The sequence below is a fragment of the Lithobates pipiens genome, unplaced genomic scaffold (genome assembly GCF_037356315.1).
Source record: "Lithobates pipiens isolate NorthernLeopardFrog02 unplaced genomic scaffold, aLitPip1_a1.2 Scaffold_19, whole genome shotgun sequence".
Classification (NCBI taxonomy): Eukaryota; Metazoa; Chordata; class Amphibia; order Anura; family Ranidae; genus Lithobates; species Lithobates pipiens.
Window position 1 is genome coordinate 116427691 of NW_027507764.1, and position 14737 is coordinate 116442427.

The 14737-nt window shown below is 41.4% G+C and overlaps 1 protein-coding gene across 10 annotated transcripts in view; it reads left to right on the top strand.

The window, feature by feature from the left end:
• KMT2C (lysine methyltransferase 2C) overlaps window positions 1-14737 on the top strand; it is a 407832-nt gene that overhangs the window by 257906 nt on the left and 135189 nt on the right. For 9 of the 10 annotated variants that reach the window (XM_077491169.1, XM_077491171.1, XM_077491174.1 and 6 more), the window contains exon 14: window positions 8348-8467. The exons of the other annotated variant lie outside the window; for it this stretch is intronic. In XM_077491169.1, the coding sequence (XP_077347295.1) occupies window positions 8348-8467 (120 nt within the window). The remainder of the gene's footprint in view (window positions 1-8347; window positions 8468-14737) is intronic. 10 annotated transcript variants of the gene reach the window in all.

Below are 14737 nucleotides of genomic sequence, written 5' to 3' on the forward strand. Positions count from 1 at the left end.
ATATACTGCACGAGATTATCAGAGACTGCGTATATACTGCACGAGATTATCAGAGACTGCGTATATACTGCACGAGATTATCAGAGACTGCGTATATACTGCACGAGATTATCAGAGACTGCGTATATACTGCACAAGATTATCAGAGACTGCGTATATACTGCACAAGATTATCAGAGACTGCGGATATACTGCACGAGATTATCAGAGACTGCGGATATACTGCATGAGATTATCAGAGACTGCGGATATACTGCACTAGATTATCAGAGACTGCGGATATACTGCACTAGATTATCAGAGACTGCGGATATACTGCATGAGACTATCAGTGACTGTGGATATACTGCATGAGATTGTCAGAGACTGCGGCTATACTGCATGAGATTACCTGTGAATTGGGGCCCAGGTGACAGATTTGCAGAGTACACTTCACAGAGGACAAAGGAGGCTGTATTTGTGCTCTAGCTAGCAGAGAGGCGGTGGGGTCGGGAGCTCCACTCGGAACAGAGCGGCTATAGTTAGAGCAGTGATTGAAGTGGGTGCGTCAGTGGAGCGTCTGGCCCCTCTGTATTTCCCACCCAGTATACAGGGGGCAGGGCTGGGAGCTCCACTGACGGGAAGGGAAACATTTAAAAAAAATTGATTTTCTTCATACCTGAATCGATTTAAACTCGCAACTTGATTCAAGATTAAAATCTATTTTTTTTCCCCAGCGCTACTTCTGTATCAAGGTGTCTTTGCCTCAGTTCCTGTGGCTGAACAATTTCTGTCAGAGGCTCAAGTAGAATTTCCGTATTAGAAATGTACCCAGATTTGTTCCCATGGTATTGGTATGTTGAGTGAGGTCCGCAGTCCGCAAGGTGAAAGCGTTTTCTTTACAACGTTGTATTTTTTTAATTTTTTTTATATTTTTTTTTAATCGGGATGGGGAATTCATTTCTATGTTATGTATATATACTCATTTTCATTAAAGCTCCAGTTCACCAAAAAATTAATTTTTCTCCATTGCCTGGGTGTGGTTCAGGCTGTAATAATGTATCCCTGCTTCTTAAGAAAAACAAATTCTTTGTTTTCCAGATAGGGTACATATCTCTAGGTGTCTGAGGCAGACCCTCATCTAGAATTTGCAAACTTGTGTTCTTAAAGTGATTGTAAAGGCTTGTTTAAACATGTTCTACTTATTTCTTCTGTGCAGTTGGTTTTGCACAGAGCAGCCCGGTTTCTCCTCTTCTCGGGTCCCTCTTTGCTGCTCCTAGTCTCTCCCTCCTTTGATTGCCCCTCTGCCAGCAGCTTGCTACAGGGGTTACCCAAGCTGAGTCAGAGCTCCATGTATCCATTCAGACATGGAGCCCTGACCTGGCCCCACCCCCTCTCTCCCCTGACTGACTTTGACAGTCATGGGAGCCAATAGCACTGTTGCTCTGTCTAAGCCAATCAGGAGGAGTGTACTGAATGGCTGAGGGGATCATGGACATCCCTGGACAGAGAAGCTGCTTTGGTAGGTAATGGGGGGGGGGGGGGGGTCTGCTACATGCAGACATTTTTTTTTATCAATGCACAGAATGCATTAAGATAAAAAAAACCTTCTGCCTTTACAACTCCTTTAACCTTTGATCTAGGACATTCGATTTCTTGTACCTCTCTACAAAACGTTTTTGTTGCACTTGCTTAAGGCTGAACATAGCACAATTTTTTTTTGTTCAACCTTCTTGTTAAACAAGAAAAACCGACACTATTCCCCCATCCACACATTTGAGGGAGATCGGGGAATTGGATTGTTTGCTCTTATTTCCATTTTAAAAGTAGAACTATAGGCAAAACTTTTTCTTTTTTTTTTCTTTTGAGTAGAACAAGGGAAGAGTTATAAACCCTGTCAGATTTTTAGTTGTCCTCTGTGTGTTGTAATGTAATCCATCTCCACTCTATCCAAAACAAAAAAAGAAAACAGTTTTGACTTTATCCTTGCCATACACGTGTCTTGCTCGAAAAATTGCACCTTTTGAATAATCGTTTGATTTTTGACCATCGACATAGCTGGTTTTCGTGCAGAAATCGAATTTGAGTGATTGGCATGTTGGAACATTTTTGAAAAAAATAAAATCAATGATTGGAGAATAGTGGGAGAAATATAATCAAAAAAGAAGTGTACTTGAATTGTGATCTGGATGAAAAGAAGATTCTCGGCCATGAATTTTCTATTCCGTAACGAGGTGAAATTGAAAGCTTGGTTGGTCAAATTTTGGAAAAGACGATGGCACCATCGGATTAAGAAATGCACAAATTTTCAAAAAATCATTTGGAATTTAACCCATGTATAGCCTGCATTATACTTTGCCCTTGTATTCAAGACCTATTACTAGAATGTTTAATGGGCACCTGCATTCCCGTTTTGTCACGAGCGATCGCAGGTGCCCGGCAGACATCGGGCACGCTCATTGGCTCCAGGGACATTCTAACCATTTGAATTTCATATGATGAAACGCCTAGCAAAAAGTTAATTTTGTCGTTAATGGAGTCAGGGAAAAAAGTTGTTTTTTGTTGTCCCCCATAGTGGTGATTGCTATTATTTCCTGTCCTGGTAAGGGATTCACTGAGACATGAATTGAAGGGCATTTTGTCCATTGGTTACAGGCAGCAATAAAAAAAACACGTGTTGATGGTGTAGTGGGAAAAGTTTGCACCTTGACTTTGGTACGACTTGCGTTGACTTCTGATAAAGAAGTCCCATGCAAGTCATGCCGAAGTCACGCTGGGGTCTGACTTCAGTGTCGTGGGCAGTGTCAACCCAGGCTTAGTCGCTATGGATTTCCAGGCAGCAGCAGAAAAAATGCACTCAGGATCTCGCTTGAAGCACCTGCGGCTTTTGAGAGGCTTTAATTCAGCTTTAGCTCGGCTTTGGAGAAATTGCAGGTATGAGATATCCCCACACACGGCATCTGTCAAGCTTCAAAAAAGCATCACGGGAGCACCACTGAAGCTTTATTGAAGCACCACCAAAGCATCAAAAACACATCATAAAAGCATGTTGAAGCGGTAGGCGCTTTAATGTGTGTTGAAGCCAAAGCAAGTGTAAATGAGCCCTTAGTGTTTTTTAATGTGAGTGAATTTACATTGATGAGCCTGTTAATGTAACATTGGAGAAGGGTTTTTCATTTGTGTCACTTGTAGGAAGCTGTACTGTTTATATACAAGCTTTGCATAACATCAAGACCCCTTTCACACGGGCATTCTGACTGTTTTCTTTTTATCCCTCCATTGATGGCTGCAAAATGGATAGGAATGCATTTCTAGGGCAGCACAGTGGCTAAGTAGTTAGCACTTCTGCCTAGCAGCACTAGAATCACTGGTTTGACTTCCAACCACAGTACTACTTGTCTGGAGTTTGCATGTTTTCCCTGTGCCTACGAGGGTTTCCTCTGGGTACTCCCGTTTCCTCCCACACTCCAAAGACATGCTGCTAGGTTAATTGGATCCTGTCTAAATTTTCCCTAGCATGTGTATGTATGAATGTGTGTTAGGGACGTTTACATTGTAAGCTCTTTGAGGGCAGGGACTGATGTGAATGTACAATATATGTGTGAAGTGCTTCAGAAATTGACGCCACTATTTAAGTACCTGTAATAAATAAAAATAAAATATGGGTAAATGGATGATTGTCTGTTTACATCTACATCTGTTCAGACCTGTTTTTTTTTTTCTTTTAAAAGGGAGAAAGTCTCTATCCTGTCTATTTAAATGGACCTGAATGGAGGTAAACGGACAACGTCTACTTTTGCATTGGTTTCTAAGGCGCCGGCACCCATCGGCGTCCTAATAACCGTCACTCATCCCTGCTGTCAGTGGAGAATCCCCCCCCCCCAATGTAAACAAGAGTAAATATTTAAGAAAACCGTGTGGTCCCCCCAAAAATCCATTATCTGAGCATGGAAAAAAGGGGGGACGAGCATTCCTCCACTCCTACCTAATCCATACCAGGCCACCTGCCTTCAATATTGGGATGGAGGGATCGGGTACTTTGTCAGGGGTCAAACAGTCAGTAGTAAATGAAAACGCATATTTGTCAAGTCCTTTATTTAATACATCAATAAATAAATAAAGCCCCTCCATGTATATTCTTCATCAATCATAGTGAACGACAGCTACCGACCCGCACAGGGAGAAAAAAAACAGCTGACACGTGGCCACCTCGTCGCTTGCCCTCCCACAGCAGGGGATAGTGGAGTGTCAGCGGAAGGCGAGCAATGGAGCCGCTAGGTGTTGGCAGATGGCAGGTTTCTTTTTTTTCTTTTCTTTTTTCCCCTCCTTTCTTCTCCATGCAGATCATCTGTCATTCACCATGATTGAAAATAGATGTACATCGGCAGAGGAGGACTTTTATTTATTTTAAAGTTGTGTTTTTCTCTACTATTGAGTGATTTTTTTTTTATGTTTGTATCATGTACCCCATACTCATTCACATAGGGGCGGGGGGGAGGGTCAGTAAGTGGGCTCTCAATAAGTCCCCCCGAGAACCAGGGAAATCCCTCCCTAACAGCAGGGATGAGTCGTGGTTGTTGGATGGATGCCGGCAGGTGGATGTGTAAACGAAAAAACTGATGTAAACTGAATCCATTTTTTTTTCTATGAATAAACATGTCTGAATGGATGATGCCCATGTGGAAGGGGCCTTGGGTACATTTGCTGTATCTTTTAGATACGTTGTTTACATTCCTGTATCATATATACTTTATAGGAACTATCAAATTGCTATGATTCGCAGGCCGGATACCCTTAGCCTGCTACTGCATTGACCTTAAAACCTAAGTTGTGATTTGCTCGTCTTGGCCCATGTGTCTGCTACCTCTCTGCATGAGCACTGAAAGTATTGTGGACAGCCTTGCCATTCCCAGCCTCCACACATCATCTTTTCGCTGTGCTTCCTTTGCTCTGTGTTATTGTCTGCTTATTGTAAACTTATTTTTGCTTTTATTTTCCTGTAATGTTCAATTGGCAGGTCATAAAAACATTAAGAAAGGGTTGTTGTCTTATGGTAGTCCCATATAAAATGGAACATTTTTCTAAGCTTTCCCGTCTGTTTCCATTGTTCTTTTTTTATTAGTTTAAATTAAATCAAGGTTATATGCAAAGTGTCTATAACCTATCAACTCTCCAGCACAATTTTGGCCAAAAATGGGAAGACGGTTCAAAGATGCAGTGCTCAGCGGACAGCTTAGAGAATAGTTCTGTAGGCAAGCCATATCTATTCTTCCCACTGATGTCTGTCTGGGCAGAGAAAGCTCAGAAGAAAAGCACTGTTTGATTTTCTTTTTCTTTTGATGCCTATGTTCAGATGAATATCTGTGGGGACAGGAGATCCATCACTATAGAGAGAACTGTTACTCTCTATGCGTTTCTGTTCCTGAACAGACCTTGCATCAAAATGCAAGGTCTGCTTATTTTGTAGACTCCCACTTGTACGTAAAAAGAAAAAAAAGACTGTAAAATTAAAGAAAAAAACATTTCTGCAAAATAAGTAAATAATGACATTACACACCAGCTTCTGGTATTCTCGCCTAAGAGAGGGTGACAACGCTGTGTCCCCTCTTGTGATCCTGGAAAAATTGAGCTTTCAGAATCTCTTGAAAGGCACTTCTGAAAACTGTTTTAAAAGCTGTGGTGTGAGGCAAGTAGTTTTACTTGGAGTGGGGTGTCATCTGTTCTCTCATGGAAAATACCCTTGAGTCCATGTCCATTTCCTGCCCTATTCTGTACTATTATTCCTGTTGAATTTTGGCAATTTAGTTTTTGCTCTGCTTCTCTGGCAAACTAGCAGTTGTCAGGTATTGGTTTTATATGAAATAGTAAAGCTGGTGCAACATGGTATCAGTTATCTAGATTTTGACACTATATTGCTAAGCCTCCTTCCTGCTAATTTCTCATCTGATTTCCAGTATCACTGGGGCTGGAGCCACAAAATTGGGTTGCATTTCTTATTATAGTTTATCCACTTAGGTCCAATGGTGCCAAGCACACTTAGATCTAAATGGATGTAATGTGTCTGCCCGGAGAACAGCAGAAGGGTCTGAAGCAACATTTGTAAAAGCCAGTTACCATCTTAAAAATTAAAGTAAACTTCCTTTACTGACTTTTACCTATAGGTAAGCCTATAATAAGGCTTTACCTACAGGTAGTGTAACCATCTCCTAAATATGCACCATATAGGAGATATTTACATTATATGTAGCCTGGCGCATGCGTTCTGAAAGAACTGCCACACGTGCTGTTCCTTCCGAGCCCTGTGCCGTGAGTGGGGGCTATTGTGTGGGAGTGACATCACCACGGCTCCGACCAGTCACAGAGCTGGAGCCCGTGACACCAGAAGCAAGATGGGCGACGATGGAGGCAGCTCTGACATTGCGGTGCTGGAACCACTCGGTTTTAAGGTAAGTTTCACATAATGTGCTAGGATGCTTACTGCAACATTATGACTTTACCTCGCAGGAGAAAAAAAAACTTTCAGCGGGGTACAACCGTTTTAAAGTGGTTGAAAGGGCAGAAGATTTTTACCCTACTGCATTCTATGCAGCAAAGGTTTTTTCCCTTTACTGCATAGAATGCAGTAAGGTAACAATCTTCTGCTTACAACCACTTTAAAGCATGCACCTTCCCCTACCGCTCCCCACTAAATGCATACCCGAGCCTGACCTCGATCCAGTTATGTGCACGAGAGCCGAGGATCTCTTGTTCCTGATTGGCTCGGATACAGCAATGGGAGTCAATGGCTCCTGGAGCTCTGAATCGGAGCCAGTAGCGAGGGGCAGGGCCGAGCTCCCATCTATGTGTCTTATGAACACACACAGTGGGGCTCTGAAGCAAGCATGCATGGGTGCCCCCACAGCAAGAGGCTTGCTATGGGGGCACTCAGAGGGGAGAAGCCAGTAGCACCAAGAAGAGGATCATGGCTGCTCTGTGCAAAGCCATTACGAAGAGCAGGTAAGTAAAACTTGGTTGTTATTTTAATAAAAAAATAATAAAAAATTAAAGCTTTACAATCACTTTAAGAGTGACAGTAAGTAATCTGTAATCATGCCCTACCCAAGCTTTTTTGGGGGAAGATCTGTCAACAGGGTTGGATTTGTGCCACCTGAATTCTGTAGTTTTCCACCTATGAGTCCAGTGTCAAGGATTTCATGTTGGCTGTTAAGCCCACCCTCTCCTCCCTGCACCTCACAGGCACAAGCATGCATGCAAACTTGGTTGAAGTGCATGTCTGTACCACGATCGCTTGTCTGGCTACAGAATTGTGCATGATCTGGAAGCTGAATCATTAAAGCCTGTAGGTAGCTTAAAGTATAATTTGAGTCAAAACAAAATGTTCTTGTTGAAAAGTGTGGAGACTGGTTAGAATCTTTGTCAGGTATTTACTCCTGTGTGGCATCCTTTTTGTGTCTTGGTGACAGCTGATTCACCAGACTGGAAGTTTAGGGTAAATCTCCAACAATACCACAGACAGAGGTAAATATGTCCCTGTCACAGATTCTTCCTCACTTCTTGTCATGGTGAATGTCTACGGCCCCTTTCACATGGGGCTGACTCTTCGCTTGATCAGCAGAAAATCTGTCTGCCGATCTCCGCTGAACAGGCGGCTGGCTTGTCCATGTCCGCTTCGCTTGTGCAGGGTAAGCACAGACAGCCCACTGTCCTCTATGGGTGGTCAGGTGTAAACGGACCTCCTCTCTGCGTTTAAGCCCAACAGCCATTCAATCCGATCTGCTAGATCCCCATCTGTCTGTCTTTAGCGGGTCAGGTCAGATGTCGGCAAGTGTCAACGGACACACACCGCTCCATAGAGGACAGTGGATGGTCTGATCGGGTCTGCCTAAAAAAACTGACAGATTTTGGTCTGCCCATGTGAAAGGGGCCTAATGAAGCGCTGGATAGCAGCAAAAACCATATAGTACTACCCTAAAAAAAAAAACAGACATACAGTACTTTTGAAGTACAATGAAGTTTTAAAGCTTAGTATGAGATAAGATGGTATGGTTTATCATGACTCCTTTGGTGGTTTCAAAATTCCCCCTGAAAATGTTTGTTTTTCCCCAATTTTAATGGGTAAGAGGAGGAGGAACAAAATTGGAAAATACTGCAGGTTATACTATGGGCTGTCATGGCCAATGCCAAGAAGTCTCCTCCAGCGTCCTTATAGCCACAAGTCTCATGTCTGTGCATGTTGTAATATATTTCAGAATAAATGCAGCAGCCTTGTTTGTCTACATTTGCTTGGCTTATCTAACCTTTTATGTTGCTGGCTTTTTTTTTATGTTGCTGAGTTTATACATATATTTTTTCACCTGCCATGTCTTAGGCTTCTTGGAGTACCCATAATACAGTGAGCCCACCTTCCTGGTCAGCTGATGGCTCAGAAGGTTGGGACACTTTTAAATCCAGACAGCTTCTCGGCAATCCATTATGGAGCATCAAAGTGGTAAATAAGTTGTATTTCTACTTGTGTGTCATTTCCCCACTATCTGTTTCCTGTAGAATTGATGTCATCTTTACCTGTAGATTTAGATTCGTGCGTTTTTAGATTATTAGATGCTTGTTTTTCTAGCTTTGATCACACCCCTCTACTTATCCAGTTTGCAAAGTGATTTATGTATTACCGTATTTCTTTCTACTGTGGCTAGTTTTGCTTTCTGTCTTTGAATTCCAAATGTGTAAGTATTACAATCCCTTGTCCTTTCACTACAACTCTGTTTAGTTCATCTTCTGAATCTGACCTCTGTTACTTGCTGTTATAACTGTAATCCTTTTGCATTTTAATTTATTTGGCACCAACACGTTAGTATACAATTACCCTAACGATCATCTTTGGCTTTTAGTAGCAACTTTGTTTTGCAGGCATGCAATTAGATATTGCTATTGCTGTTGTTTTTTTGGGTAGATGAAAAATTTACAATCCCTGATCAAACATTTTTTAGGTTTTGGTATAGTGCGGAAGGGGTTGGGACCACCAGCAGGTTTTTATTGCAATCTGTGTCCCCACGAGGAAGATCACTTTTCTCTCCCTGTCACACTGTCACTTGGGCAGTAAGAGTGAGTCATTAGAACAGACTGCACAAAGCTTTTAACCTGTCCTAACTGTTTGTGACATCAGAAAATCCACTCAGTTTAGGTATAGTCTGAGTTTAATCCCTTGCTGTCGTGTTCATTATGGCATATTATGGTACTCGGGGGAATGTTAGTAGACAAGCCTGTCAGTGGTAAACCAACAGTGCTACCATTATGTCATAAGTGCTTATTGACCACATTTAAAAACATTTGGCTCTATAGCCTTCCTATAATGAGCCCTAACTGGGTGTGCGGCCCACCTCATAATGGCTTATATTGTCTGGCATAGTTTGTGCACCTAGTTACTCTGCTAATTCCATACATATGATTGTCTGATCCTGGCTTTTCAGAGCCCCTAAAACTGAGCCTGTCCCTTCATTGCTGAACATAGCCCTTTCAATATGGCTGCTGCCATCTCCACTTACATGTTTAAAGCATTAAAGGGTGGTCACTTAACACAATATTGTGATCAGTAGCTGCGTCTCATCTAGAAGGCCTGATCTTGCCACATTGGTTTGTTGAAAGGTGAGTTGAGTGAATTTTTTAACTTAAAGTGGAACTTCACTGTCCCAATCAAAATTGATTATTTTTAATCCTCATGTTGCTAGCATTCATAAATAGACAGGAAAGTATATCATATTTACTTGTTTTAAACGTTTTAGTTTTTTTTTTAATTTCTCCAGTTACTTCCTGGTTTCTTGCATAAGGAAATTATGTCATACATCCCAGGGGGAGGAGAGGTGGAGTAGTTTTCTCAGCCAAGCACACACAGGTTTAAAGGAAGATAGATTCCAGGAAGTAAATGCTACATGAATCGTTTGCCCTTACTCAAGATAGCAATGGCTAGGGGGTGTTTTTCAAAGTGATTTCTCAACAAAATAAAGCATGAAGACATGAATGGATGGGGAGTTTGCTTTGAATAAAAATGAAATAAATTGTGTTTTTGGTTTGTGGCGCTCAGATACAGTGAAGATCCGCTTTAAGTGCAATTACAGTGTTTGCATAGGTTTAGTGGTCGATTTATTAAAGTCAATCATTTGTTGCTGCATTAATTCATGGGCATACTCATTTCCAATCATTTTTAGTAGTTTATGAAACATTCATACAAAATGCACAACTTGTGTATGCTTCTGCACCATATTTTCTAAACAAAAGAAGACAGTTTCCAACGTGTTCCTGCAGCACATACTCTGGGTCATCACCATATCCGTAACCATTACTAACACCATATTTTCAAAGCTTTGCTCAATAAGCTTAGAGAAGGTGAACTGGTAAAGTGAGTAAATGGTAACAACAAAGGGGACTGTGGTGTGAAAAAGTTTGTGATGACTTTTACAGTGCTAATGAAAACTGTAGCCCATGGGGTACATACCAATCTCTCTCACCATCTTTTGAGTTCTTTAGTCAGTCAGTTGTTCTCCTGAAAGGTAATTTATTTAAGGGTCCCATGTTTTTTTTTTTTCAAATAGGGGAATCTTCTCTTGTTAAGTGGCTGACATTTTCTCATTTGTCATTATCTATGATAACCTCAAATGTATCGCTGGAAATGGGATGTACGAGGACCTCCAAGAATTGGCTATTGCTATCCTGCTAGCCAAAAATGTGAAGGATATTAATTTATTGCTGTATTTCGGTACCTCCTCCGATGGTAGGGCTTGCTATGGGAACTTTTTAAGGTTCGTCTGGGTCAGAGAGTATATTAAATTATAGACTGTAATCCAAAATCTCAAGACCCATGGGCATGTCCACCAAATATGGTAGTCTGTGCCATCCTGTCCACTTCCCCTAAAGCACTTGGGGGAGGCGCCGGAGACACATGATGCTGATTTAGTAGGTACCATGTACCAACTTAACAGCACTTTATAGTTTGGTTCAATCATGGAGGTACTTATAAGAGATTTGGAAGCCTTTTGAGGCAGGTTGTGCCATTCTGCTAAATCTAGGTCCTCCTCTAATTCCCCCTTTCACTTCACCATATTGGGAAATTTGTCTAGATTTGAGGTCCGAGTGGAATATATCACAGAAATATAACCTGGGATCTTGTCAATATTTTTACTTAATTATTTAATTGCCAACATAGTGGTCACATCAGAACTACGTGATATCGCCTGGGAAAAAATGTTGCATCTGTGAATAATGAGAGTTCAGTAGCGGGTAGCTGATGTTTTCTTTTTTACAAAATTAGTTTTGACAAGAGACGTCGGTCATCCCAAAGGTCCACTATTCTTAGAAAAAAACATTTGTTGGTCCACCATTGAAAATTGGTGGAGTAAGACCCAGCGTGAAGATGAGATTTTTAACAAAGGGGCCAGGGGTCTATGAGGAGATTTAAAATTATGCACACTGGTCAGTAGGTCCCAAAGGCCCAGTGAAGAAGGCAAAGATTGGCAAAAGATTGTTCTAGTTTGTGGTCAACTTTGTTCGAGATGTGGAAAATGCTTCTAGTTCCATCCATATGGGGTGCTGTATGTGTTGAATGAAATTGAATGTGATGGGACAGTTAAACCGCATGGAAATACTTTAACAGATCTGGTACTCCCAGACCTTCCCTTAATTTAGCAGTCTGAAGTTCTCCTGTTCACACTGGGTCTTCTATCTCCTCATATAAAGTCCAGTATCCTATTTTGGAAGGCGTTGAGATGATGGCTGAAAATCTCTATTGGTAAGGTTCTAAACGGGGGGGCGAAGCTCCTTACTAAAAAAAAAAAAAAAAAAAAGAGAGGGAGAGAAACATCATTAGTGTTATATTGTAAAAGAAAATTATACTGCTATTATACTGCTAACAGTTTGTGCTGTGTGTTACTAAAATACAGTACAGATGTAATATAAGAGAGTTAGAATGGCCCTGCTTATGAGAGCTTACAAACAAAAAAAGGATGGACCAATGATGCAAAAAGGTGATAATTGTGTGGAAATGAGTTGGAGAAAGTTATATTGTTAGGTAAAAGCAGGATAGGCTTACCTGAAGAGATGAGTTTTCAGGGGTTGTCTAAAGGCAGAGGAGGAGATAACCGGACAAATTGAGATAGAGAGTTCCAGAGGATAAAAGAAGCTCAGATGAAGTCCTGTAGATGACAAGGGTGCTAGAGTATGAGGATCAGGAGTACAATTTGTGTGATATTTTGGGTTCAAGTTGGGGATGTAGTTCAGAGCAGAGTTGCCAGAATGCCAAATCCCACTTTTTTTTTTTTTTTGCCGCTCAGGAGGCACAGCTGCAGCGTCCAACCTTGCTGTCCGCAGCCTGTCAAACTGTCACAGGCTAAAATACACAGCGGCTGGGCGCTGTACTAAGCAATAGGTTTAGGGGTGTATACTTTGAATACAGGACTTCTGTATTCAGGACATACATCCCTGAACGCATATGGCCCTATAGGGGAATGCTACTTGTTACAGCTCATTGCCTCTGCGCAATTTACATTTCATAGAATTTGGCAGACTGCCGGCAACAGGATTTGACATGGCGCAAACTGCCCTTGTGCATGTAGCCTTATACATCTTGTTATTGGATGTAGACTGGATAATATAGCAGTTTTGATTATTACTATAAAGACAATAGCAGGTGATTATGTCCTATAGTTCCCAGATACAAATTAGCCCCCTTTCTTTTTTTTTTTTATTGTATATTTTTGTTTGTAAAAGAAAACCAGGAACTTTATCAAGAAGTGTGTTCCATTGAACCTTTTATTTTTGATATGGGCCAACAAAACACTGAGGACACCAGATAGTGTATGGTATTTTGGTCTAGCTTGAAGTATTTGCTACTACTACGGTACTGTACCCAGCCATCACTGGATTTGCATGTAAGGTGCCAGGCTCATGCAGACACTTACTACCTCCACTACTTTGAAGATTTGAAGGAAACCTCTCAGAGCCCCAGATAGCAGTGAAAACCTGATGGGTTCTTATCCTTTCCCACTCTATCCAAACGAAAAAAAAAATTGGCTGGACATACACTTTGAAGTCTTGAGATACCTAGGAACTTGAAGACTACATCTCAGAGTATGCCCAAAGCAATTCTAAATCTGTATAAAAGTATAATGCCAGTATAAAAGTATAGTGCGGAAATTATTTTTACCGTGGCATGGTGCTGAATAAGCACCACTGATTTACAACTCAAAAAAATATTAAAGATTTCAGCTGTGATACTGTATTCAAGCAAGGTTGCTATACTGATGAAATAGGGCAAAATGGCACTATTGTGCAACAGGTGTCTTCACATTGGGTGCAATCTTTGCTAAACATTATCAAAATAATAGAAATGGTAGAATAGTAATTGAGTGAGAAATGTTCTTCATTTAGGGAGCATGCCAGCCATCTTGCTTATCTGATCAATAGACAGTAGGCTTTGTAATGATAAGCAAGGCCTAAGAATGACACACTTAAGCAAGCATAGTTGGTTCCTCTTGCTCATGCAAATATTGAAGTAAAATAGATATTTATATATTTAATTAAGAAAGCCTTTTCTTAACGATACATGGTGGCTGCCATTCCTAATGACTTATTTTGAAAATACTTTGAATCACAATCCCTAAGGCCTGTTTCAAACTGCTGTGCCACTGTTTGGCCGCAGGGCGGATGGACTGTTTTTTTCCACACGTTTTAACTACAGTCTTATAGACTTTCTATTAGGCCACTAGTTTTTGGCGTGTTTTATGAAAGTGCACCAAAGATGCAACATGCAGGACTTTTGATGTGCTTTCAGAAAACACGCAACCTAATGGAATGTCTATGGGGCAGTGGCTAATCCTACTGGTAAAATGCGTGAAAACCGTGGATACACCCGCACTGCGGCCAAACAGTATGAAACCAGCCTAAGCAAGTATGCAGATAAAGACTTCTATGTTACTAAACAACCATCAATCCCTTAACCATTTCCCACCCGGCCTATAGCAGAATGACGGCCAGCCAGTGGTTCAGTTATCCTGACTGGGCATCATATGACGTCCCGCAGGATAACATACCGGCCCACGGGTGCGCGCAGCATGACGATCGGTGGTGCTTTGTCACTCTGACACACCGCATCTCTGATTGTAGTAAATAGCCTCTGACGGCTCCTTACCATGTGATCAGCTGTGACCAAGGAAGTGATGGTAAACTGCTTTCCTTGGTTCATGCTCACAGGGAGAGATGATCGGCGACACATTGATTATCAGCACAGCCCCATCAGATGTGCTAACAATGCCAATCAGTGCCCCATCAGAAACGCCTGCCAGTACCCATCACAGTGCCCATCAGTAAAACCTGTCAGTACTTCATCAGTGCCACCTGTCAGTGCCCATCTGTGCCACCTACCAGTGCTGCATATCAGTGCCCATCAATTCTACATATCAGTAACTCTCCATCAGTGCCTGTTGGTGAAGGCAAAAACAAAATTTATAACAAAGAAAAACTTTTTTTTCCCCCAAAGAGTCTGTCTTTTTTAGTTTAGCAAAAAATAAAAACCCCAGTAGTGATCAAATACCACCAAAAGAAAGCTCTATTTGTGGGAAGAAAATATTTTGTTTGGGTACAGTGTTGGATGAACGCACAATTGACATTCAAAGTGTGACAGCACTGATGGCTGAAAATTGTACTGGGCAGGAAGGGGGGGAAGTGCCCCGTATTAAAGTGGTTAAACACCACACTACTGAAATGTGGAAAATGA